We start from the raw sequence: 27,120 nt of genomic DNA, 5'->3' as shown, positions 1-27,120 counted from the left end.
TTGGGGGAACCAAGTGGTGGGTATTGGAGAGGGCACAGATTTCATAGAGCACTAGGTGTGGTGCAAAAACAATGAATACTGTTACATTGAAAATAAATTTAAAAAATTAAAAATTAAAAAAGAATTTAAAAAAGATATGGTCCATATATACAATAGAATATTACACAGCCATCAGAAAGGATGAATACCCAACTCTTATATCAACATGGAGAGGACTGGAGGAGATTATGCTGAGTGAAATAAGTCAAGGAGAGAAAGTCAATTATCATATGGTTTCACTTACTTGTGGAGCATAAGGAATAACATAGAGGGCATTAGGAGAAGGAAAGGAAAAGTGAATTGGGGGAAATTAGAGGAGGAGATGAAGCATGAGAGACTGTGGACTCGGAGAAACAAACAAAGGGTTTTGGAGGGGAGGAGGTGCAGGGGTTGGGTGAGCCTGGTGGTGGGCATTAAGGAGGGCATATATTGAATGGAGCACTGGGTGTAGTGCATAAGCATAAACAGTGAAACGTGGAACACTGAAAAAAAATACATTTAATTTTAAAAAAAGACATACAGATGGCTAACAGACACATGAAAAGATGCTCAACATCACTGATAGGGAAATACAAATCAAAACCAGAAAGAGATATTACCTCACACCTATCAGAATGGCTAAAATCAAAAACACAAAGAATAAGTGCTAGTGAGAATGTGGAGAAATGAGAACTCTCATGCAATGGTTTGCATGGGAATGCAAACCAATGCAGCCACTGTGGTAAACAGTACAGAGGTTCCTCAAAAAGTTAAAAATAGAACTACCATATGATCTAGAAATTCCACTACTGGGAATATACCCAAAGAATACAAAAACATTAATTTGAAAAGATATATGTACCCCTAAGTTTATTGTAGCATTACTTATAATAGTCAAGATATGGAAGCAGTCCCAGTATCCATCAATAGATGAATGGATAATAATATCAATAGACGAATGGATACACACACACACACACACACACACACACACACATATACACATATACATGTGTGTATATACACATTATATACACACACATTAAATACACACATTAAATATACACACATACATACAATTATGCAGCTTAAAAAAGATATTACTCAGCTATAAAAAGAATAAAATCTTACCATTTATAATGGCATGGATGGAGCTAGGGAGTATAATGCTAAGAGAAATAAGTCAGAGAAAGACAAATACTATATGATTTCACTCATATGTGGAATTTAGAAAGCAAAAAAAATATGGGACGCCTGGGTGGCTCAGTGGGTTAAGCCCCTGCCTTCCGCTCAGGTCATGATCTCAGGATCCTGGGATCGAGCCCCACATCAGGCTCTCTGCTCAGTGGGGAGTCTGCTTCCCCCCTCTCTCTTTGCCTGCCTCTCTGCCTACTTGTGGTCTGCATCTGTCAAATAAATAAAATCTTTTAAAAAAAGTAAATAAAGAGACCACCACCAACAACAACCACCACCACCACAACAAAACAGATTCTTAAATATAGAAAATTGCTCGTTTCCAGAAAGGAGATGGGTGGGAGAATGGGTGAAAGAGGTAAAGTGGTTAAGAATACACTTAACTTCATGAGCACTGATAATGTATAGAACTGGTGAATCATTATATTTTACATCTAAAACTATATACACTGTATGCTAACTATGCTGGAATTTAAAAATAAATAAATAAACACAATTTAAACAAAAAACAGGCCAAATAGTATTTAACCAGAGTTGAGATTTTGCTAAGCAAGTATGATTAATGAAGCAAGGCCAGAGGAGTCCAAGATGTATAATTGAGTATAATGATTTGCCATGGTATTTTAATTAGATAAGAAAGGAAGTGTAGCCTCAAGCAGAGGGATGGAATAGTGGCCAGATGGAATGCCATAATTCATTGACAGTACGTATGGGGCTGAGGAACTTTTGAGGTGTGGGTAGAGAAAGTGCACTAGAAAGAGAGGACATGATAGTAAAATGCATAACTTTAAGATTAAATTTTACAAAAGAAAGCAGGAAAAGCCCATAAAGATGTACAGCTCAAAAAAATTATTCAAAAATACTACAGAAGTCAGACATACACTCAAAGAAATTATATGAGCTCTCTAACCCATAGCTTGAAGGACAATCAAAAGAAAGAGAAAAGAAAAAAATTTTTTGAAATATTTCAGAGACAGGGCACCTATGTGGCTCAGTGGGTTAAAGCCTCTGCTTTCAGCTCAGGTCATGATCCCAGGGCCCTGGGATCAAGCCCCGCATCAGCCTCTCTGCTCAGCAGGGAGCCTGCTTCTCTTCCTATCTCTTTGCCTGCCTCTCTGCCTACTTGTGATCTCTGTCTGTAAAATAAATAAATTAAATATTTAAAAAAATATATTTCAGAGGCAAGAGACATTTGGAGAATAAACACCAAATATAATAAATGTTCAAGGATAGATGGGACAATATAGAAAGAAATCATATACAACAAAACCTAAATAAATTTATAGTATAAATGTCATTAAAAAGATAATAGGAGATATAGAAGATCCAACATATGTATAATATGTACTTTAAAAAGTGAATATATGGGCACCTGGGTGGCTCAGTGGATTAAGCCGCTGCCTTCGGCTCAGGTCATGATCTCAGGGTCCTGGGATCGAGTCCCGCATCGGGCTCTCTGCTCAGCAGGGAGCCTGCTTCCTTCTCTCTCTCTCTCTGCCTGCCTCTCTGCCTACTTGTAATCTCTCTCTGTCAAATAAATAAATAAATATTTAAAAAAAATAAAATAAATAAAAAGTGAATATATTTAATTCAAGGATGAAAGAAACAAGTATGAGTGTTCAAATAGAAAAAGTCATGTCACTTATAAGGAGACAGAACCATTCGGTTAGCCAGAGATTTTTCTGCAGGAAAACTTAATGCCAGAAACCCTGAAGCAACATCGGCAAAGTTCTGAAGTAACTGTAGTTCCAGAATTTTATGCATAGTAGTATTCTTGAATTAAAGGAAAACAAACACTTTCTCAAACATGTAAGAAATTAGGGAACACAGGCATTAAGAGTCCTTCTTGACTAAAAAAAAAAAAAAAAATTAATTTAAAAAATGATAAATTAAAACAATAATTGCTGGAAAATAATTTAACAAAATTATTCAACAATATAACGGATAAAAATTAAACTCAAGGACAGAAAAGCCATCATAAAAATATTTGCTTATCATTGACTCTATTAATACACAATAAAGCTTAAACAACTATTAGTATTATAGTTTTGGAGCAGAATGTAAATTCTACAAGCCTGTAATATATTAAGAATCATACCAGTAATAAATATAAGATGTATAAGAGGAGTCGAAGTGAGGAGATGTATAAGCATGATTTAATCAAATTTCGACAGGAAGGACATGTTCAATAGGAACAAAGTCATTTACATTTATCATGATGGAAGTGAGAAAAGTAAGAATTTGGATAAAAATGAAAAAAAAAAAAAAAAAAGACCCAGAAACATTTCCTGTAGCATTTTGTTGGAGTTGAACTGAGACATTAGGAGAAAGGTCTTAAAGACAGGGCAAAGTCAGAATGAGCTGGAAAAAGCACTGGGGAAAGTGGTCTCAGATGACCACACTCTCTTTTGAGTACAGTCTATTTATGAAATTACTTACTCATAATGCAAACCAATTTTGAAGCTATTTCTTGCCCTGGTAGAGATGAATGTATTTTACCCACAATTTGCTAAGTGTAATTTCTAAAATGCTCAAAGAAATACAAAATATAATTTTGTACTGAATTAAAGGTGACCCTATTTTTTATTTCTTCCTGCTAATCACTTCCATTCATAATTCTGTCTAAAACCTTCTTTCCAAATCCTAATATACTCTGGGTTTGTACTTTTCCCCTGCTTATGCCATATGCGGAATTTATTCCAATAATATATTTCCCTTGTCCTTAAAACAGATTTTTAGAACAAACTCACAACTGAGAGAGAGATCATCTTTTCCAGAATATTGAGTTACCCTTTAAGCAGACTTTAAAATAATGACTAAATAGTGTCCAGGTTTGGATATCTTTTAATTTGTAAGGAACTCTTTCATACCAAGGAGAATTCTGATACCTGTATGCACATGTATGTTCAGTTTCATTTTCCAAAAGCATTAAATGAAGATTTTTAAGAAATTGCCTTACCCAGTGAGTTTGACTGCATGTGTCTGGAACTTTCGATATTTGCTTGCTTCTTCATTTGTTCTGGTAACATGCCTATATATCCCTGTCTTATAATGGAAGAAATCCTCATGGACTTGCATTATGGCTAAAATAAAAGCCAACAGAATGAAAGAGTTTTAAACAAATCTCTTTTAAAATCTCTAGAAATTCTCACAGAACAATCAATGGTTAAATTGCCAGAAGGAGAATCTAAGGAGGGACTTTGCAACTCAGCCTAATTTTCTTTCCTACTTGATTTAATTGCTGCAATTTTTTGTTGTTGTTCTCTTACAAAAACAACTTTTAGCTACTTAGGATATTACTTAAGTACATATTATACCTTTAAAACACCATCTATTCTTAATTGACAGTACCATTGTTACCAGGAATTCAGACCCTTGCAGAGAGGCCCCAGTGCACTTGGCTGGTGATTGCTATTTCTTCATTAACCTTGGACTTCACCAGGAGCCTCTTAAATTCCAATTAAGCTAGCAGTGAAAGGTGAACCTAGCAAACAGGGCTTAAATTGTCCTTAATCCTTGGAAATAAATGCAAACCTTTTCTTGGTGAGTTTGAATAAAAAGCAAACCTTTGGCCAAAGGATACTCTGGCAAAGCTTCATCCTCCCAGGTCTGGAGAGCTAAGCCACTGTTGTATTCTTAAGAAAGTAAAAGCTTAAATTTGATAAAGCTCTCCTTCATACCCTCACCTAGATTATGTCTTTTCTATATCGTGTGCTGTTTTGTTGAAGGGCTTAGACAACTCAGGGTAAAGACTAAATTTGCAGAAGACATGAATTAAAAATATTTTTAGTTGGGACTAGGTAAGTATACTGTGATAAATGCACAATGCTTGTCTATATTAGTTTGGCACGTTTTTTTTTTTTTAATTAAAAAAAAAATTAAGGTCACAAGTATTTGACAGATCCTAAAATGAAACTTCTACTCCAAAGTCATGTATAACTTTTTAATGTTCCACCTTTTATCTCCTTTTTCAATGTTTCATGCTTTTTCTTATGCTGTTTGAATATTCTCAAAATAAGTTAGGTCTTCTTAATCTACTTTAAATACATCCCCCAAAAAATAAATAAATAAAATACATTCTCATAGGATTTTAAGAATTTATATAACTGTACTTTATGCAGATCTTGTTTCATTCTCTTTTCAACACCTAAACTTATTTTTAATTCTACAGATTTTAGATGAATGCACACCCTGTTATTTACCCAACATTCTATTGCTTTTTCCATTCTTTGGACTGAGCAAGGAGAAAATGCTGTATGTTAACCTAGACAATGCTGTGCTTACAATCACATGGCATCTACAGCAAGACGAGTCAACCAGCACTTATATAAATGTGAAGATACTGCTAGTGGGTTTTCTCTTTTGTGGAACCATTGACCCCTTCAGCTCCTCTCAACTCTCCTTAAGCACCAGGAATAAAATATATGCTTCATTGCTGAGAAACAGTACTGACAGAAGCAGCATGGGAGAGAGATCATTACAATTAACTTGAAAGTAGCTCCTTGTTTCAGTTTCTGACACCAAAACAGACCTGATGAGCCCGTAAGGACATAACTACATAAGTTACTGTAGTGCAATTTTGCTTTTGGAAAACTGTCGCAAGCATACGCACAGCACTGTTAGGAGGCCGAGGGCAGGATGGAGCTCACCTTGATGGCAACACTATCTTCTACTCCTGGCTCGGGCTGGCAGGAGGTACATTCTTAACACAGGCGTTAAATAATTTAGATTTCAGCTCTACTATTTTAAAATGTTTATCTTTTGATTCTTACTGTGATTCTCACTTTTGATTATTTTTATGTATTATGTGAAATTCATGAACATTTAAGTACTTGACTATAAAATAAACTCCCGGGGCTCTCAGTTTTAAAGAATTATGATCCAAATTTCTTCTGACTCATTAAAAGAGAGAGAAAAACTTGAAACAGTTATACAATAACTTGAAGATTCAGGGAACTGAAATAACTTGCTCAAAGTCATTCTAAGTAGCAAATGTCAAAGGTGGAATTTTGAATTCAGCCTTGACTCCCAATGCCTGTGCTCCTTTAAATTTGTCACATGAACTTAATTTACTGAAGCATGCATGTAATTACCTATGACTCCCCCAGTCTTATAACACCTAATAAAAATTACATTATTATAAGGAAAAAAAAATTCTCTTCATTTGTCCAGGTTTTGTTTAAGGTCCCAGGATTTTTAGAATTAATTTCAGGACATGTTTAGTGTAAGCTCTAGTTTCTCAATAAATGTTAAGTGGTGATAATGATCAATAAATATCATTCCAACACAACTTTAAAATCTGTGATTCCTGCTAGATGCTGAACCAGTACTAATTAGGTTAGCATTCAGAAAAGCTAAAGCAGATGTTGACCAATAATTCCTTAGGTGTATATCAAATGTTTTAAATTTAATTTTGGTTCATTTAAATTTATTTGATTCATTCCACTGATAATATATTTGGGGGCTTTCATACGTTCACAACCTGAACCTCTATTTTAGTCCTTGCTTGCTTTGTTCTTCCATGCACTTCCAGGCAATGTTTAGTACAGGGAATATATTCTATAAACCTATCTTCTTCATCCATTGCAGTGGTGCAAAACAAAATTCAGTAGGTGAACAGAGGAATTACATCTCACAAATGATATCTTAAAAATCAAAGTTAATGTAAATTCAGTATATTATTTTCTTATTTACTGTTAACTTACTAGCCATAACACATCTACAAAATTGATCAAAATACAAGGCATTTTATAAAACACAAAAATCACACTGAATTTAATTTATTTTGAGTTTACGGAAAAAAGAAAATATTTAGATTTTTTTCTACTGCTAAAGCTTGATTTTTTTTCAATCCATTACCTAATCCCTTTAGAGTGAAGGTGAGGAAATTTCTAATACTATGTATGATTCTTAAATATGACTGAATAATTAAATGAGCTCTACCACTTAGCATTTCATGTTTGATTATCTATTTGGCCCATGATCACTTTTGGAAAGACTCAGCAGACTTTCATCAAATGTGTTATTACTATTTAGGAACTCAATGAATGTGCCTATCTTCTTAAAATAAAATGGCAGATAATGAAGTTATTAGGTAGTGAATATCCTATAATTGCACTGATCTTAAAACTGTTGAACCTTTATGAACACCCAAAGTAAAAATTTTCTGTCTTTTATTAAGCTCCTTTTGCATGAATTACAAGGTAATATTGTTATTAAAGAAATAAGATACAACCATATTTCATCCAAACTTACCTTGAACTGGTCCATTTTGCATGATTTCTTTCATTATCTCAGTTTCCTAGAAGGGAAAGTATCAATAAACATTATTATCAGAGCATACTATACCTATTGTTTGGTGTATAATGTTAGGTGCTTCATAATCAGTTTAAGAATTATACAATCCAATGTGACTTGACCACTTATAATTTACTCTTAATAATACCTTGAAATACTTAGTGTGAAACAGCACATTCATTAAGTTGCTAAAGACAAGATAAACCCATTTGTTTCATTGACTTTTTCCACTGGTGATAATTTTGGAATGAAGAAGAAATAAAGTAATAGATAAAAAATAATTAATAAACAGATAAAAAATAATTAATAAACAGATAAAAAATAATTATTTAAAACCATGTTTTATCAGTGGAGATTTGTCTCATCTCCATTCTTTTGATCACGAGAACCCCATTCTTTTGTTTAGTGAGGTCCTCAGTGTGGCTATAGTGTATAAATATTTCTATGTTGTCACCCACTGTGTGATACAGCTCTTAGTAAAAAGGCAGGTCATTCATTTATTCATTCATTCACATATGTGCATTGATCACAGAGTATATACAAAAAACCAGGACAGAAACAAATACTGACCCTGCACCTGTCTCAAGGAGTTTACATTTTGGTGGAGTAGACAGACCGTAACTAATTGCATTATGATATATTAAGTTCTATTACAGAGATAAGCTCCAAGTTCCCAGGGATGCAAATGAAAAGGAAAAGTAATCCTGTGTAGGAGTCAAGGAAAGGTCACAGAGGAGATGAAGTTTTAACCTGGGCCTTGACCCATGTGTGGGATTCTACCGATGGAAATAGGTGGGATAACCAACATGGGTCAGTGGAATCATCACCGGCCTAAGCAGACAAGCATGAGAGAGCACGATGTGTCTAGGGAGCAGACAGTAGTCCTGTTTATCAGGAGCCTCACGAGCAGGTGGAAGGGCATATGCAGAAAGGACAAAAGTCTGTAAAGGCAGTAGGTAAGAACCAAATCATAGAAGACCTATATGCCATAGTCTGTAGGTAACTAAACCATATTCTGTAGATAACTGAAAGCCACTGAAGTTTCAGATATTCTGAAAGTGAGGTCTGGGTAACACCGATATGATGAAGTAAAATTTATCCAGGATTTCAACATGAAAAACTAGAATCTAAGGGAGTCATTTTCCCATAATGGCTATGTCTACTTCAATTATTTTGTGGAGTAAGGCAAAGGATTAGCACAATGAACTATTACTGCCATAAAGTCAGTAAAAAAAGGTATGATTTAGCTTTTTTTTTTTTTTTAAGATTTTGTTTATTTATTTGACAGACAGAGATCACAAGGCAGAGAGGCAGGCAGAGAGAGAGGAGGAAACAGGCTCCCTGCTGAGCAGGGAGCCCCATGTGGGGCTCGATCCCAGTACTCTGGATCATGACCTGAGCTGAAGGCAGAGCCTTTAACCCACTGAGCCACCCAGGCACCCCGATTTAGCTTTTATTTGTCAAGTATGTAAATATATGTCACATAATTATTCATGCTGTTAATAATACAAAGATCAGAAATCTGAAAACCTTTAATAGACACTTTAGAAATATAAAAATTATTTCTGAAAACAAACATTACTTTAGAATATAATAGTTTTTAAAGAGTTTTAATAACAGCAGAGCTATATCTTTTTGAGAAAGTTAATCATTATTAATTCTTGCCATTTAGACTTACATTGGAGGACACTCTGTATGGAGGAGAACATTGGTAGATTCTGTTCGATTTCTCGATGTTGTTGGGACATGGCTTTGTGGCATGCCGTTTTCCACGCCCATCAGACCTACTTGCCATGGCACAGCCATCATTGGTAGCATTTTGGTCCTTGAAAAGTGGATAGCATGCATGGGATACCAGTCTATGAGGAATTAGCAAAGAAGTAATACTTAGGAAAATGCTGTAATATACTATCTATGTGCAATTTTACTGAATTAAACATTTATAAATTTTCCTACCTGCTCACATGTGTAACATTCAAAATGTGAATTAATTCCAACATACCAGTTCAATATATTGTACTCTTCCCTGCCCCCTCATTTTTATTGTAATTTTAAAAGTCTTGTTTCAATCCATTTTAATAAATAATTTATCTACAGTATAGAACTTCCTAGAGATGAAAAGTGACTGCCAATAAATCTGTGGTAATATTAATAGGGGCAGGACTTCATCCTGTATCTATAATTATAATGTAGAAAAACCAAGTTTAATGTGAAAAAGACAATGATTTTATTATGTTGAGATGGGGTATTTTGATCAATGATGTAAGTATTATAATTAGGGATGTTTTGTTCTTTGTTTTATTTTTAAATTATTATTGAGTTATAAATAACTCCTCATGGGATTTCAATTGTTCAATATGTTTCTGTGGTTCAGCATATTTTGGGAGAAATACTATACACTAAGATATTGTTAAAAGTTAATAGAGTAGAAAGTTATCAGACACATACATTGTACAGAAGAATAAACAAAATGATTTTGAAACCGAACATAGAAAAGTACAAATTATTTGGAACCAAAACTAATGTTATTTATTGAATATAGAAGAAGATCATAAGGAAAATAAGCCACAAAATTGATTTTATATGAGGGTTGCTGGGGGTTAGGGGAGTAGGGATAGGGTGGCTGGGTTATGGACATAGGGGAGGATATGTGCTATGGTGAGTGCTGTGAAATGTGTAAGCCTGATGACTCACAGGCCTGTACTCCTGGGGCAAATAATACATTATATGTTAATAAAAATTAAAAAATTTTTTGAGGAATTTAAAAAATAAATAAATATCCCAAGTTCAAAAAAATTTGATGAATATATATATATATATATGTATATATATATATATATTCAATTTGAATTGGCCATAGAAATATCCAATAGGATTGCTTCATAAAAATTTAGTAGTGTTCAAGAGAGTAAGAGAATCTGAACAAGGAGCATGATGAAAGCAAAGTCATTAAAGACTATGAATACTTCCAAAAATTCTTGCATTAAACTTTGGGATAATCAGTGCTGTAGCTTGAATTGTGTCACCCAAAATTCATGTATTGAACCCCCCAACACCTAATGTAATTGTGTTTGGAGGGGCCTTTGAGATAATTAGCTTTAAATGAAGTGATGGGCGAACTGACATTCGCGCCCTTTACAAGAAGGGAAAGAGACACTAGCACTCTCTTTCCGCCACATGAGGACACAATAAAAAGGCAAATGAGAAGAGGTTTCTCTTCAGGACTAATTCAGCTAATATCTTGATCTTGGACTTCTCAGCCATTGTTTATGCTCCCCAATCTATGGCATTTTGTTATGGTAACCTGAGAAGACCAACACAGTAAGATTTAGTTGGGTCTCAATGTTAATTTCTATTTCTGAGCTTCTTCTATAGCTTCTATTAATTTTTGCCATACTTCAAAACAGAAGCCATCCAAGCACTTCTATACCAGGAAGGTATCAGCCCAAGTTGTTCATTCTAATCACCACATTATTAAGCAAAATGTATGAAATGTTTTTAAAGAAATTTATTGCTACCCATCAATAGCTGACATCCATGCTTTCATTGCAACTGACTCTTCTGTAGCAAATTTAGAGTACTCAGTGGATGATAAAAGGACAGGTGAGCAGTACATATGTATACTACTAGATATCAGCTGCAGTTTCCTTACCCAAATTACTTAGCTTTTACGTAGATTATCTCTTACAATAGATATGAGGATACAATAGGTATCAGACTACATGCGAGTAAGGAAATACAGCCTGCCTTTTCCCACTGAATGGGACAGTGACACTTAGTGATGTTGATAAGTTGAGGCAACTATATATTCTTTATTTTATTCCTCTTATTCTTCATTTAATTTTTACCTAGCATTATCCATCTACCTGCGTAACGCAAAGACTCATTCAGGGTATCAGCAATGCCAACTACTCTATTCCCACTGCGACTCAGTAGAGCCATGTAGCACAGAGCAACAAGAAGACAATGCTTACTTGAGCCTTTCCATTAATTTAGTCTGGAATGTATACATTCTTCAAATAATCACTATCACTATCAATCACTATCACTATTATTCAAATAATCACTTCCAATAGCTTGTAATCTTGGTAGATAACCAAATATATTTATATATTTAAAGGTAATGCACATATTTAAATAGGTATAGCATATATATACACATATTTTTTTAGTAAAAATCTTACAATTTATTTTTTTCCTTATTCTAACCCCAAACGAACTCATAAGAATCCTAGAAACATATGTCAGGTAGCTATTTACCCACGTTTTCTCAGGAACCACCAAGCCCTATCAATGCTTCCACTATTGCATCCATGTCGGTTCTTGGCACAGCAGGAGATCAGATTCTGAGGAGATAGGTTGGCTGTGTAGCGACCTTTGGACTGAATTGCTATTCGGTCAGCTGCCACACCTGTTTCAAACAGAATACTGGTTAATATTCAAATAGCACGTGGCATTTTTAATAATTTACATAAGTTCTTTTGAATCCTAGTCTTCAGAATTTTATGTGATTTAAAACTAAAACCATTGTCAGTAGTATATCTCTGTATTCCAGCAAAGTCAACTGGATCACAATTTCAGTCATAATTTTTATCCAGTTTTGGTTTGTTCAATTGTCTTATTGACTTCAAAGACTTTTCTAGTCCCTTGTTCCTTTCATGTTTTATACACATATGAACTTTTCATTAAGAAATCTGTCAAGTGAAACTCCTTGAGGGCAAGAATCATGTCTCATTTACATTTGTAACTCCTGTACCTTACATATAATCATGGATAAACATATAAATTTTGAAATGAGTGCAACTAAGTGGAAGAAATCAGAAAAATTTATAGAAATACTAACTGAGGGCGCCTTGGTGGCTCAGTGGATTAAGCCGCTGCCTTCGGCTCAGGTCATGATCTCAGGGTCCTGGGATCGGGTCCCGCATGGAGCTCTCTGCTCAGCAGGGAGCTTGCTTCCCTCTCTCTCTCTCTCTGGTTGCCTCTCTGTCTACTTGTGATTTCTCTCTGTCAAATAAATAAATCTTAAAAAAAAAAAAAAAAGAAATACTAACTGGAAATTGGAAATTCATCCAAGTTAATCTGATGTATTGGAATAAACTGAATGCTTGGTTTTTAACCAGTATCTGGATTGGTTACTCTTAACACCTATCATAAATTAATCTATACTAATATGAACCTTATAAAAAATCTAAAAACTAACAGCACACGTTTATAATACTTTTGGAAATCATGATCCTATATTACATAGACATGGAATCCACCTTGTTTATACTTGATATAACTTGATAACAATATAAAATACCCATGGCTGTCATTAATTAGTTCATTCCTTTTCCCAATACATTCTTATTGACTGTCTATGAGGTGACAGGCACTGTACTAAGCACTAGAAATTATAATGATGAACAAGAATCACAATGCTATACTCACAGAAAAATAAACTAGCAAAATTAACCCACCAGTAGCAGAAAACTACTTACATTATCTTTTTGATTATGCTACCATGATAAACTAATACGAATGATGAGATCTTGGGAAAATTTTGGTACAAATTTTTGTGGTTGTTGGGTAACTGGTATAGTTTGTTCTTGATATTTAAACATAGATACTTTTAATTAAAGGCAAAAAAGTAAACTTTCTTTATCCATCCAATTTTCTCAGAAGAAGTTGTAGTTTTGCCCATCAAAATTGTCTGTATACTGGAACTTCTCAAGGAGCTAATTTAGAATTATTCTAAAATAATTCATTTTTAAATAATTCATTTACATTTATATTTCTGTATTTACAGGGTTTTTATGTAACTATAGCATATGTACAATTCTGTAGTCCAATTTTGGCACATTTTAAATGTTCAATATCTGTTCAGTCTATAACCTCCTACTTCCTTCTCAATTCCCACCTCTTACTATGCTGGGATATATTTCATAAGAGCAGATGACATTCTACTATCACCTCTGCTATTCTCAAGAAAATAACTCCTTGGGCGCCTGGGTAGCTCAGTGGGTTAAAGTCTCTGCCTTCAGCTCAGGTCATGATCCCAGGGTCCTGGGATCTAGCCCCGCATAGAGCTATCTGTTAGGCAGCGAGCCTGCTTCCTCCTCTTTCTCGCTGCCTGCCTCTCTGCCTACTTGTGATCTCTGTCTGTCAAATAAATAAATAAAATCTTTTTTAAAAAATCTAAAAAAAAAAAAAAAAAGAAAAAGAAAAAGAAAATAACTCCTTTCATAAAAGAAAAGAGAAAATTTCTGATTCTTTGACTTTCAGATCAAGGGTTCAGAATCCAATGTAAATTTTAAGATGTTAGTGTAACTATTCCCTAGTTCAAAAACTACTTGGGACAACAGCAGTCAAGGAATCAGTAACCTGGCTTCCAGGATCATTTCTGAGATAGGGTTAGTCGTTTTATTTACTTGTACCTTTTTTAGAAAACCAAAGGCTTGAAAAATGTGAATTCTAAGATCCCTCTCAACCCCATGAATCTGTAGATTTCGACTCAAGGATAAATATTTTAAATTCCAATGGGACACAATATGTTGCTCTTTGACAAACATTTCTGAATCTCAGTGAATGTTTAATCCAAATTCATTTGAAATACTTAAGAATGACTCAGCTCAGTGACTTGATTTCCACCCTCCTTTTGAAAACTATTTTTGGCCTTTAACTCTGAGACACACTGTCATGTCCCCTGCTTATTTATTATATCTCTACCTTTGCCTGTGACACGCATCATGCCTCCCATTTCAAACTCTTTCACCTCTTCAGTCTCTGACATCATCCTTAAATTGTATTTGGCTGTCTAATTTTTGTCTTATATATGTATATTTTAAAATGTCTTCTTCATCTCATCTAATAGCTTTTAGCTTCTTTGAAAAAACATTTTTTTTCTTGTTTTAACTATTATTTTCTGACACCGTTACATGGATTCTTAAAAGAACCTAGTTTATTCTTTTCTTTACCTAATACACTCAGAAAAAAACCAGCATGAGTTTGATTTGTCATACTGAATACACAATATAAAAACCATGTCATCTGAAATCACAGAAGTGTTGAAAACCCTCTTTCTGGTGTTTTGGTGAATGAGGTAGGAGACAAATCCATACATAAACCTGGGCAGAGGCCATTCGTGGGACTATGTCTTGGGGACACCAAAATACACGATCCAAATCAGACTAGCATGTTACTCTCACTATTTAACCAGCAACATCTTTCCTAAGATATCTTCAGAAATACTGGTCTAGCTTCCATTTAAAGCAAAATTCTTATATATCCCCTAAGAGGTGTAATACATTAACCACATGAACACAAAATGACAAATGATTTATCTGATTAAGTATCTTCCTACCCATGTGAAGCAAGGCTCAAACAGGACCACCATGTGGATTTTTAATAAGTGATCAAATATCAGAAATCCAGAAAGCATTTGTTTTAGAGGAGTAGGAAGTAGAATAGACTTAGTAGATAAAGTCATTCTGGGGTAAGCTTGGCCAAAGTCATCATTTCTAAAACAAACTAGCTTATTTTATGAAGCAATGATATTTAGACAAGTATATCAGCACTTTTCTGTGTAAAATAGTATTACCCTTCAGAGCTTGGCATCTCTGAAAACCTATGTACCTATTTTACAATGTTTAGAATTCTGAGCACTCTTGAAATTTTACCTTCAAAGCCTAGAACATAGTTTAATGAAAACCTTTGATAGTAACCAATCAACATCATGTTAGACTTAAGTTATTTGCTGCATGCAATATAATTAACATTCCTTTGAGGATACCTTAGAGACCAAAACTTAAGATTAACTTGAGTATTGATTTATTTGACTTGTGAACTTTTATGAAAGTAACTATAAAAGTAGTATTCCTTACCCTTTTGAAGTAACAGCAATACTAATTTGGAAGCTACTCAACCATTTTAGAGTCAAAAGCTACAAATTTGCTTTCATCTAAATGATAAAACCCATTTAATCCATTATTATCTTGTTCTGAAGTATTTCTTTACATCAAAGTAGTTTAATAATAAGACTTTTTTTTTGCAAATTTGTAAAGGAAAAAGAATATATGAATTATATAGGTATGTGTAATTTCATATTAGTATTACAGATAATATTATGAATGAAAACATACCTTATACTCTTATCATCTGGCTTTAACTCAAAGGACAAAAAAATTTTGGTAACTTTTCTTTGTTGCTCTTTTGATTTATTCTCCATTTAAAATTATATCCTAAAAATCAAGACAAATTTTCAGAGGGAAAATGGAATTTTTATATAATGTTAAGGCTGCTTTCTCTGGTCTGAATATGATTTTATTTTAATTGGCCAAATGTTAATATTGAAATATTCTAAATTTCAAAATCTTTTTTAATTACTATCCCAGAATCTTGACTTAAAGGGAGAATTACAAGGAAGTAACTAAAATGACTTTATTACTTGCAGTAGAAAATGCCCATGATGCAGCACAATTTTTTTGATCCAATGGGCCATGGGTCCATCCAGGCCATTTATAAGAAGCAATAAAAAACTCTGGAAGATCAGTTGTTGCAGGTAAAGAAGCCTAAAGAAGAGAAGCAGACATGTCAGATTTCTTCAAATGTATCCCAATAACTATTATAAGAATGTGTCAAGGTTTTTTATAATGTTTATCATTATTTTTTATACATTCATGTTTTCTGATGACATCTTGAAAGGTATTAATAGTGTAGGATTTCTATTTCATATACATTTAAAAATAATTCAATGCAGGGAATCCTAACATAGAGCAAAATCTTAAGAACAAGATGTAGAATTTTGGAGAGATTAGCATACAACACAATAATTTTAGTCAATGTTTCTATCATCTTGAATCAGAGTTTGGATCATCACCCATATGAAAAACAATATGGTTATTAAAATTGGTCTCAGAAATAACATTTACTTCTCAGAAATAACATTTACTTTTATGTCCCTTCTTACATTAGAGAGTGTGACTCTGTATGAAATTAATTTTGAAACAATGCATCTGTAGCAACTATGCATTACTACCCTTGGAAATCCAGGAAGAACCAAACTTACCCTGGCTATTACGAAAAAAACTAGGATGAATTGGTTGATATTATAAATATCATTGAAGATCAAAAGGGGCTTTTGTGGAATGCCAAATGTACAATACCATTATGTCTTCAGAGAACCATGTTCAAGTCCTGATAGAATCTGTTTCACCTACTGTCTTTCCAAAAAGGTAAATTAAATGTTATGGGCCTTGCTTCGTTCAAGTCACTCAAAGAAGATCTCAAACACCATACCCTGGTTTTTTCCCCAAATTTTTCTAAAAAGTGATAACTTTCACTTCCATAAATAATGACTCAAACAAAATAAAAATTGTTTACTAATTTTTATCAATTATACACACAATCACATACATCAGTTTTGAGAGTGCTTTAAGATTTTCTTTTTTTCTCAACATTTTATCTTCTTGATAGCTCTATGTTATATAATCATGGCAAATATCATTTACTCTACTTTATGAATGAGGAAACAAACTTCTAAAAGTTAAATGAAATCAAGGTTAAATAAGAAATACCCATGAAACCAGACCCAGGTTTTAGAATTCTTAACACTAAGCTCCATTTATCATTTCCTTCTCTATTACAAATACACTGATATTTTGCAACAGAAGTCAAATGTCCATAAAAGCTAAAAGTTTACCTGCTTAAAAGTTTAATGATTATGCATTCCATTAAACAAGTTGGGCTACTGATCCAGTATCTTGCAAACAAAATTACTTCTGACAAGTATATAATTGCTTCAGAGACTAAAGGAAGATTTGGAATTTACACATCGGCTTGAAAAGATATGCCTCCAAAATATTTATAAATTTGAATTTTAATGAGAGAGTTTAGTTTTGATTTAAAGAGATTATTATCACCCAGTAAGAAAGTTATTAAATCCTGAGTTCCACTACTGAAAACACTGCTATTTAGATGATGGAAGAAAAGTATAGAAAATGTCAAGTAGATCACAGTAGAGTGCCTACATGACACCTTTAGGAGCAGTATTGTGGAAATCCATGATATGCGGAAATGCAGGTGATGTTAGATCTGTAAGTCATGAGACTGACTACACTGCTGAAACCTACAGTTCGAGCAGAATAAATTGACTGCTCAGAAGAGTTAGCTCCAGAGAGATAGATTCATTCTCCAAAGGAGTCTTTTCCAACTGCAGTGGAAATACATCTATCTTGTTAATTACTAATACCTCCCAGTTTCATTATCATTGCCATATCAGTGTGCTTCTAAATATTTATAGTACTAAGTGGTCTCAAGTTTCCAGAAAGACAGGTGAAGTGTTGGTGGTTATGCTATCACTTTATAATTTAATAAAATAGCTAGGATATTTTCCTTTTACTCTATTGAAGCAATAAAAATACAACTATTACTTCAAATACATTTCAGCCTGGTTGAGTTATTTAGAATTTGACTTCCATATGCCAAAACCTACCAGAATGTTTTGCACATAGGAGGTATTCCATAAATATCTCATAATGATGAAGAAATATAGACTTAACTGGTTGATTGCCTCTCTTAAAAAAATATTTCCTCCTTAGGTGCATTAAATTAAATTATAAATACCAGTCTGTTTTTGTTGTTTTTATGATTTTTTGCTTAAAAAATACTAATGGTTAATCCTTCTTAATAACATAAGGAAATAGAAATAATAGAGAAATAACAAGCAAAACATTTATCAACCCACTAAGCCAGGTCCAATTCAAAAGGTTCATGTATTGGATCTTTCTGAATTTTTATCACTTATTTAATACCTCTTTTCCTAAAAATAAGCCTATAGGATTTGAAGATCAACAGGAATATTCTATCTTGTAATTTTATTTGCCTTATGATATCAGATAATCTGACATAGTAAATAAAGAGCAAATTTTATATCCCATTATTCCATAATTATTGCATGCCCCTGTAAAGTAAGAGTGTTTTTAATGGCTTATAAATAAAGGCAAGAATCATGGAATAATAGCTTTTAGGAACTGGTAACACAATTTTGGCTTCAACACATACTTTTGAATATATGCCAAAGGATAGATTAATAAAGCAAAAGAAACAAGAGTATCAACTGAGAGTGACAGAAATTTCAAAATGACAATGGCTTAAATAAGATACAAATTTATTTATTTTTTTAAGATTTTATTTATTCATTTGACAGACAGAGATCACAGGTAGGCAGAGAGGCAGGCAGAGAGAGAGGAGGAAGAAGGCTCCCTGCTGAGCAGAGTGCCCAATTCAGGGCTCGATCCCAGGACACCGAGATCATGACCTGAGCCGAGGGCAGAGGCTTAACCCTCTGAGCCACCCAGGCGCCCCAGATACAAATTTATTTTTAAAAGGATTTACACTGTGGCATATGGTCATTTTTAATTATTGCAACTGTAATGTCAAAAAATTTCAGTCATAATCTAGCCATCTAGTCGTACTTCCAAATTAACATTAGTCAAATTTGAGGTTAAATATGAACAGTCTCCTGGTTTCAGTACTTCTATTTAAAATTAGAGATTAAAGATATTGCAAATATAAAAATTAAAGACAATGGTGAACACTGAAGAATTTTTTAATGTACTTTCTGCATTTAGTTGAATCAAAATCTCTGAAAGAGTAATACAAACATAATCATAGAGCAGCTGAGAACACTCTAGTCAAATTCTGGACATTCTGGACATTCTTACTCAGAGCCCATATCTCCACAATATCCACCATGTGAGACTGCCTCTATCTCTGGCTGCACTTTCCTCCACTTAAATTTTGATAATCAGAGTGACCCGAGAATCAAAAGAACTCAACAGAGAATATCATTTTGTTCTGCCCTTCACAACCCAAGGCCATGAATACCAAGAAATTTCTTCTAAACTACTTCTAAATTAAATTTCTTCTAAACTAATTGGAGAGGATAGGATTAATTTTCAGGTTGCTAATGGAATAATGAATTTTTTATCTTCAACAATATTCATCTTCATGTTTTTAACTCTGGAAGGGTTAACTTGGATATTTCCCTAGTTTCTATTTATGGGATAATTTGCTTAATCTATAAATATCAATATTTCATGATCATACTATGGCAGGTAGTACTAATTCTTCTCCAACCCTTCCCCTTTTCATAGGATTTCCCTTTATTCATAGAAATAACAATTTTAGCTCATCATATACAGCTCGAAAAAAATGACTGCATTGCCCAGTTCCTCTTGGATACTCTGTGTGGCCACCTTACTAAGTACTGGCCCCTGGGATATAAGAAGAAGTGTAATTGGCAGTTTCTGAGAACTTTCCTTAAGAGACAAATGACACTTCACTTTTATTCTTTTTTATTTATTTAATTTTTTAAATTTTCCTGCTACCAGAAATTATTTTCCAGCTACAGATAGACATGGAATAGCCTTCTTGAACCATGGTATGACCTTGGATATAAAGACTGGAATACAGAACAACAAAAAGGAAGAAGCCTGGGTCTCCAACACCATGGAGTGAAATTATAATGGAGGACCATCTATTTCCAGATTTGTTGGTGGTAGACCAATTCCAATGTTATTGAAGCCACTATCATTTTGAATTTTTGTCCTCTCAGATGAGCTTAATCATAACTAAAATAGAACACATATCTGACATTAAATTTGCTAGGGTAAAACCATATTTCATTGAATCCAGGACACCATCAAATATAAGAAACATCCCAATTCTAGAGGTGTAAAGAAGTGAAGACAATAAGCATCTAGAAATTGATGAACTATGATATTTCCTCAAATGAGTTTCTTAGAACACTAGTTCTGGGAGAATTATAACAGATAATTACAAAAGAATGAGTTGATTAATCTAACAGTTCTGAGAAACACTGGTTTTGAAAATTAAATAGATTTTCATCCTCACTGAAATATTTTTTTACAACCTACCTAAGTGTTGTGAGACTCCAGGAAGTGGAAATCATATTCACAGTTTTAAATGTTCATGACCCAATGCCAAGTATTTTATTTCATCTTGTTTCATTTCATTTCACATCCTTTTGATTGTGAAGCAGATCAAAGGAATCGTTTTTCCTGGAACAGGCTCTGGAAAGAACTGTAATCTGGACTAGCTAATCCAGGTTTGAGAATTACTCAGGGAACAGGTGCTTGTTCTATCAACACACCAAATCATCTCAGGAATCTACTTTTTCACAGCCCCAAATATTTATTCACAGAGAGGGAAAAAAATAAATTTTCACTTTTCTTTTTGGAGATTTGCCTTGCAGTGATCAATTCAGGTCCACGGTGTTGTTCAAGTCATGTTCAATTATACCACAGTGCAACGCACCAGATTGCAACTAGTACAGAAAAATAAAACTGAGAACTAAAAACTCAAAAACTGACATGAGAGATAAGACACTGCCATGAGTTCGTTCTGCCAAAAATTCGGCTGAATAAGGAGTAAGGCAGGGTGCATATTTTCTAAAGTTTCTCAAAGGGTGTGGGGTTCCATTCTGGGAAGGAGAGAAAGGAGGCATAAGCACATGTTTTAATGATCCTTGAATTCTAAAATTCTTAATTCACGGACAGCAAGAACTGGCATCCTAATCTGTCCCTTGCTTCATACCTACATAGATGAGAAGATTCTGAGATGAAGTGAGGAAAATATACACTTAAACAGACTCCATGACATCTGGCTGTGCCCTTCTTCTGCAGTATCATCGGCACCTGCATTTTTGTTATTACTCAAGCTTGATGCCATTTACCTACGTTCGTGTATGTGGGATCTAAACATCATTTTTATGGAAAAAATGATCATTTTTGTTTCATAGTATATAAAGAACCAAACCATATAACTGTGTCCTTCACTTTTCTACTTAGTGTTTCATTTGCTACAGAGACTTCTATTTACATAGGTGACAAACATATTTGGAATCAAGTAGATTATTTCTAATCAAATAAAAATTTTCAATAGCCTATGGAGGGTTACAAACTACACATGGTAATATTCCCTTTGATTTTCTCCAATGGTACTTCTCATCGCTCACTACTTGCTATCATTGAAACATACTTCAGAAAGGAAAAATCAATTCCTCTATTATAACTAATTACAAGAGAAATAAATCCAAGGGAACCTGGGTGGCTCTGTTGGTTAGCATCTGCCTTCAGCTCAGGTCATGATCCCCAAGCCCCAGGATCAAGCCAGGTGTCCTAGGGCTCCCTGCTCATCAGGGAATCTGCTTCTCCCTTTCCCCCTCCCTGCCACTTGTGCTTTCTCTCTCAAATAAATAAATATTTTTTTAAAAGAAAGAAATCCAGTCAGTCAATACTGAACATTGTCAAGACAATGATCAAGTATTCAAACAATTAAATAAATTTCCATTTCTCATTCTCAATGATTGGTGGCTTTAAAAGTTATTATATAATACACAAAATATTTTACTTTAGCTTCCAACAAACCATAAAGACATTATTTTCCCTGTGTTAGTAATACTAACTAAAACTCACCAAAATCATACATCTTGGATGACTGGGAAAAGATGTTATACTAGTAAGCTATAAGGTTGATGAAAAAGTTTTTAAAACATCTATAACAGCTTTGTTCACTTCATTGTTCTCCCTAGGGAATCAACAACAACAAAACTATTTTGATAACTTTTTTTTAGCTGAGACAAGTATAGAGGTGACCTCTTATTTCCCTATTTCTGTTTGAAAATAGTATTTTTCATTCAAAATATTCACAGTATTTATAATAGATCATAACACAGTGAGGCTTCTTAAAGTTATCTCCCAAATTCAAAAACACTTGAGAGGAGTCAAGAAGGCAGAGAAGTAGCAAGCTGAGACTGCTTCAGCTGGCCGGAGATCAGCTAGATAGCTTATCTAAAGATTGCAAACACCTGAAAATCCATCGGCAGATCGAAGAGAAGAAGAACAGCAATTCTGGAAACAGAAAAACAACCACTTTCTGAAAGGTAGGACCGGCGGAGAAGTGAATCCAAAGCGACGGGAAGATAGACCCCGGGGGGAGGGGCCGGCTCCCGGCAAGCAGCGGAGCAACCGCGCACAAAATCAGAACTTTTAAAAGTTTGTTCCGCTGAGGGACATCACTCCAGAGGCTAAACCCGGGCGAAGCCCAAGCGGGGTCAGCGTGGCCTCAGGTCCCGCAGGGTCACAGAAGGATCAGGGGTGTCTGAGTGTCGCAGAGCTTGCGGGTATTGGAACGGGAAAGCCGGCTGCAGAGACAGAGCCGACAGTAAGCTCGCAGCTCGGTGTTACCTTGAACCAGTCGCAGGCTCGGTGATCTCGGAGCGCGGCCGGAGGTCAGGCAGACGGGAGTAACTGGGCGCTGTTCTCTGAGGGCGCACTGAGGAGTGGGGCCCTGGGCTCTCGGCTCCTCCGGGCCGGAGACCAGGAGGCCGCCATTTGTATTCCCGTCCTCCGGAACTCTACGGAAAGCGCTCAAGGAACAAAAGCTCGTGAAATCAAACCCGAGCGGATTACTCACTCCGGCCCCGGGTAAGGGCGGTGTAATTCCGCCTGGGGCAAAGACACTTGAGAATCACTACACCAGGCCCCTCCCCCAGAAGATCAACAAGAAATCCAGCCGAGACCAAGTTCACCTACCAAGGAGTGCGGTTTCAATACCAAGGAGAGCAGAAGAATTCCAGAGGAGGAGAAAGCCAAGCACGGAACTCATGGCTTTTTTCCTGTGATTTTTTTTAGTCTTGCAGTTAATTTAATTTTTTCTTTTTCATTTTTTTTTTTTTTTCTTCTCGCCTTCGGGTAAAATTTTTTTTTTTTAACTGTTACCTTTTTCTTTTTTAACGATTTTTTACTAGTTTATCTAATATATATATTTTTTCTTTTTTACATTTTTCTCAGGTGTTTTCTTTTTTTAAAAAATTTTTTTTCTTTTCTTTTTTTTTTCTTTTCTTTTTTCTTTTTTTTTCTTTCATTCTTTTTGAACCTCTTTTTATCCCCTTTCTCCCCACTCACGATTTTGGATCTCTTCTAATTTGGTTAAAGCATATTTTCCTGGGGTTGTTGCCACCCTTTTAGTATTTTACTTGCCCCTTCATTTACTCTTACCTGGCCAAAATGACAAGACGTAAAAATTCAACACAAAAAAAAGAACAAGAGGCAGTACCTAAGGCTAGGGACCTAATCAATACAGACATCGGTAATATGTCAGATCTAGAGTTCAGAATGACAATTCTCAAGGTTCTAGCCGGGCTCGAAAAAGGCATGGAAGATATTAGAGAAACCCTCTCGAGAGATATAAAAGCCCTTTCTGGAGAAATAAAAGAACTAAAATCTAACCAAGTTGAAATCAAAAAAGCTATTAATGAGGTGCAATCAAAAATGGAGGCTCTAACTGCTAGGATAAATGAGGCAGAAGAAAGAATTAGTGATATAGAAGACCAAATGACAGAGAATAAAGAAGCTGAGCAAAAGAGGGACAAACAGCTACTGGACCACAAGGGGAGAATTCGAGAGATAAGTGACACCATAAGACGAAACAACATTAGAATAATTGGGATTCCAGAAGAAGAAGAAAGAGAGAGGGGAGCAGAAGGTATACTGGAGAGAATTATTGGGGAGAATTTCCCCAATATGGCAAAGGGAACGAGCATCAAAATTCAGGAGGTTCAGAGAACGCCCCTCAAAATCAATAAGAATAGGCCCACACCCTGTCACCTAATAGTAAAATTTACAAGTCTCAGTGACAAAGAGAAAATCCTGAAAGCAGCCCGGGAAAATAAGTCTGTAACATACAATGGTAAAAATATTAGATTGGCAGCTGACTTATCCACAGACCCTGGCAGGCCAGAAAGAGCTGGCATGATATTTTTAGAGCACTAAACGAGAAAAACATGCCGCCCAGAATACTATATCCAGCTAGGCTATCATTGAAAATAGAAGGAGAGATTAAAAGCTTCCAGGACAAACAACAACTGAAAGAATTTGCAAATACCAAACCAGCTCTACAGGAAATATTGAAAGGGGTCCTCTAAGCAAAGAGAGAGCCTACAAGTGGTAGATCAGAAAGGAACAGAGACCATATACAATAACAGTCACCTTACAGGCAATACAATGGCCCTAAATTCATATCTCTCAATAGTTACCCTGAATGTGAATGGGCTAAATGCCCCTGTCAAAAAACACAGGGTATCAGAATGGATAAAAAAACAAAACCCATCTATATGTTGCCTCCAAGAAACTCATTTTAAGCCCAAAGACACCTCCAGATTTAAAGTGAGGGGGTGGAAAAGAATTTACCATGCTAATGGACATCAGAAGAAAGCAGGAGTGGCAATCCTTATATCAGATCAATTAGATTTTAAGCCAAAGACTACAATAAGAGATGAGGAAGGACACTATATCATACTCAAAGGGTCTGTCCAACAAGAAGATTTAACAATTTTAAATATCTATGCCCCCAACGTGGGAGCAGCCAACTATATAAACCAATTAATAACAAAATCAAAGAAACACATCAACAACAATACAATAATAGTAGGGGACTTTAACACTCCCCTCACTGAAATGGACAGATGATCCAAGCAAAAGATCAGCAAGGAAATAAAGGCCTTAAACGACACACTGGACCAGATGGACATCACAGATATATTCAGAACATTTCATCCCAAAGCAACAGAAAACACATTCTTCTCTAGTGCACATGGAACATTCTCCAGAATAGATCACATCCTCGGTCCTAAATCAGGACTCAACCGGTATCAAAAGATTGGGATCATTCCCTGCATATTTTCAGACCACAATGCTCTAAAGCTAGAACTCAACCACAAAAGGAAGTTTGGAAAGAACCCAAATACATGGAGACTAAACAGTATCCTTCTAAAGAATGAATGGGTCAACCGGGAAATTAAAGAAGAATTGAAAAAAATCATGGAAACAAATGATAATGAAAATACAACGGTTCAAAATCTGTGGGACACAACAAAGGCAGTCCTGAGAGGAAAATATATAGCGGTACAAGCCTTTCTCAAGAAACAAGAAAGGTCTCAGGTACACAACCTAACCCTACACCTAAAGGAGCTGGAGAAAGAACAAGAAAGAAACCCTAAGCCCAGCAGGAGAAGAGAAATCATAAAGATCAGAGCAGAAATCAATGAAATAGAAACCAAAAAAACAATAGAACAAATCAACAAAACTAGGAGCTGGTTCTTTGAAAGAATTAATAAAATTGATAAACCCCTGGCCCGACTTATCAAAAAGAAAAGAGAAAGGACCCAAATAAATAAAATCATGAATGAAAGAGGAGAGATCACAACTAACACCAAAGAAATACAAACTATTATAAGGACATACTATGAGCAACTCTACGCCAATAAATTTGACAATCTGGAAGAAATGGATGCATTCCTAGAAACATATAAACTACCACAACTGAACCAGGAAGAAATAGAAAGCCTGAACAGACCCATAACCAGTAAGGAGATTGAAACAGTCATTAAAAATCTCCAAACAAACAAAAGCCCAGGGCCAGATGGCTTCCCGGGGGAATTCTACCAAACATTTAAAGAAGAACTAATTCCTATTCTCCTGAAACTGTTCCAAAAAATAGAAATGGAAGGAAAACTTCCAAACTCATTTTATGAGGCCAGCATCACCTTGATCCCAAAACCAGACAAGGATCCCACCAAAAAAGAGAGCTATAGACCGATATCCTTGATGAACACAGATGCGAAAATACTCAACAAAATACTAGCCAATAGGATTTAACAGTACATTAAAAAGATTATTCACCACGACCAAGTGGGATTTATTCCAGGGCTGCAAGGTTGGTTCAACATCCGCAAATCAGTCAATGTGATACAACACATCAATAAAAGTAAGAACAAGAACCATATGATACTCTCAATAGATGCTGAAAAAGCATTTGACAAAGTACAGCATCCCTTCCTGATCAAAACTCTTCAAAGTGTAGGGATAGAGGGCACATACCTCAATATCATCAAAGCCATCTATGAAAAACCCACCGCAAATATCATTCTCAATGGAGAAAAACTGAAAGCTTTTCCACTAAGGTCAGGAACACGGCAGGGATGTCCATTATCACCACTGCTATTCAACATAGTACTAGAGGTCCTAGCCTCAGCAATCAGACAACAAAAGGAAATTAAAGGCATCCAAATCGACAAAGAAGAAGTCAAATTATCACTCTTCGCAGATGATATGATAGTATATGTGGAAAACCCAAAAGACTCCACTCCAAAACTGCTAGAACTTATACAGAAATTCAGTAAAGTGTCAGGATATAAAATCAATGCACAGAAATCAGTTGCATTTCTCTACACCAACAGCAAGACAGAAGAAAGAGATATTAAGGAGTCAATCCCATTTACAATTGCATCCAAAACCATAAGATACCTAGGAATAAACCTAACCAAAGAGACACAGAATCTATACTCAGAAAACTATAAAGTACTCATGAAAGAAATTGAGGAAGACACAAAGAAATGGAAAAATGTTCCATGCTCCTGGATTGGAAGAATAAATATTGTGAAAATGTCTATGCTACCTAAAGCAATCTACACATTTAATGCAATTCCTATCAATGTACCATCCATCTTTTTCAAAGAAATGGAACAAATAATGCTAAAATTTATAT

The 27,120-nt window shown here is 34.9% G+C and overlaps 1 protein-coding gene across 2 annotated transcripts in view; it reads right to left on the bottom strand.

Moving 5' to 3' along the window:
• The window catches only part of TINAG (tubulointerstitial nephritis antigen), a 96,696-nt gene that overhangs the window by 44,808 nt on the left and 24,768 nt on the right, over positions 1-27,120 (bottom strand). For both annotated transcript variants that reach the window (XM_082729422.1, XM_082729421.1), the window contains 5 exons: positions 15,938-16,061; positions 11,770-11,920; positions 9,188-9,368; positions 7,468-7,513; positions 4,172-4,295 (listed from right to left, as the gene is read on the bottom strand). In XM_082729422.1, coding sequence (XP_082585548.1) covers positions 4,172-4,295; positions 7,468-7,513; positions 9,188-9,368; positions 11,770-11,920; positions 15,938-16,061 — 626 coding nt within the window. The remainder of the gene's footprint in view (positions 1-4,171; positions 4,296-7,467; positions 7,514-9,187; positions 9,369-11,769; positions 11,921-15,937; positions 16,062-27,120) is intronic.

This window comes from Mustela nivalis (genome assembly GCF_964662115.1).
Source record: "Mustela nivalis genome assembly, chromosome: 5".
Lineage (NCBI taxonomy): Eukaryota > Metazoa > Chordata > Mammalia > Carnivora > Mustelidae > Mustela > Mustela nivalis.
This window is presented reverse-complemented; position numbering and strand designations above follow the sequence as displayed.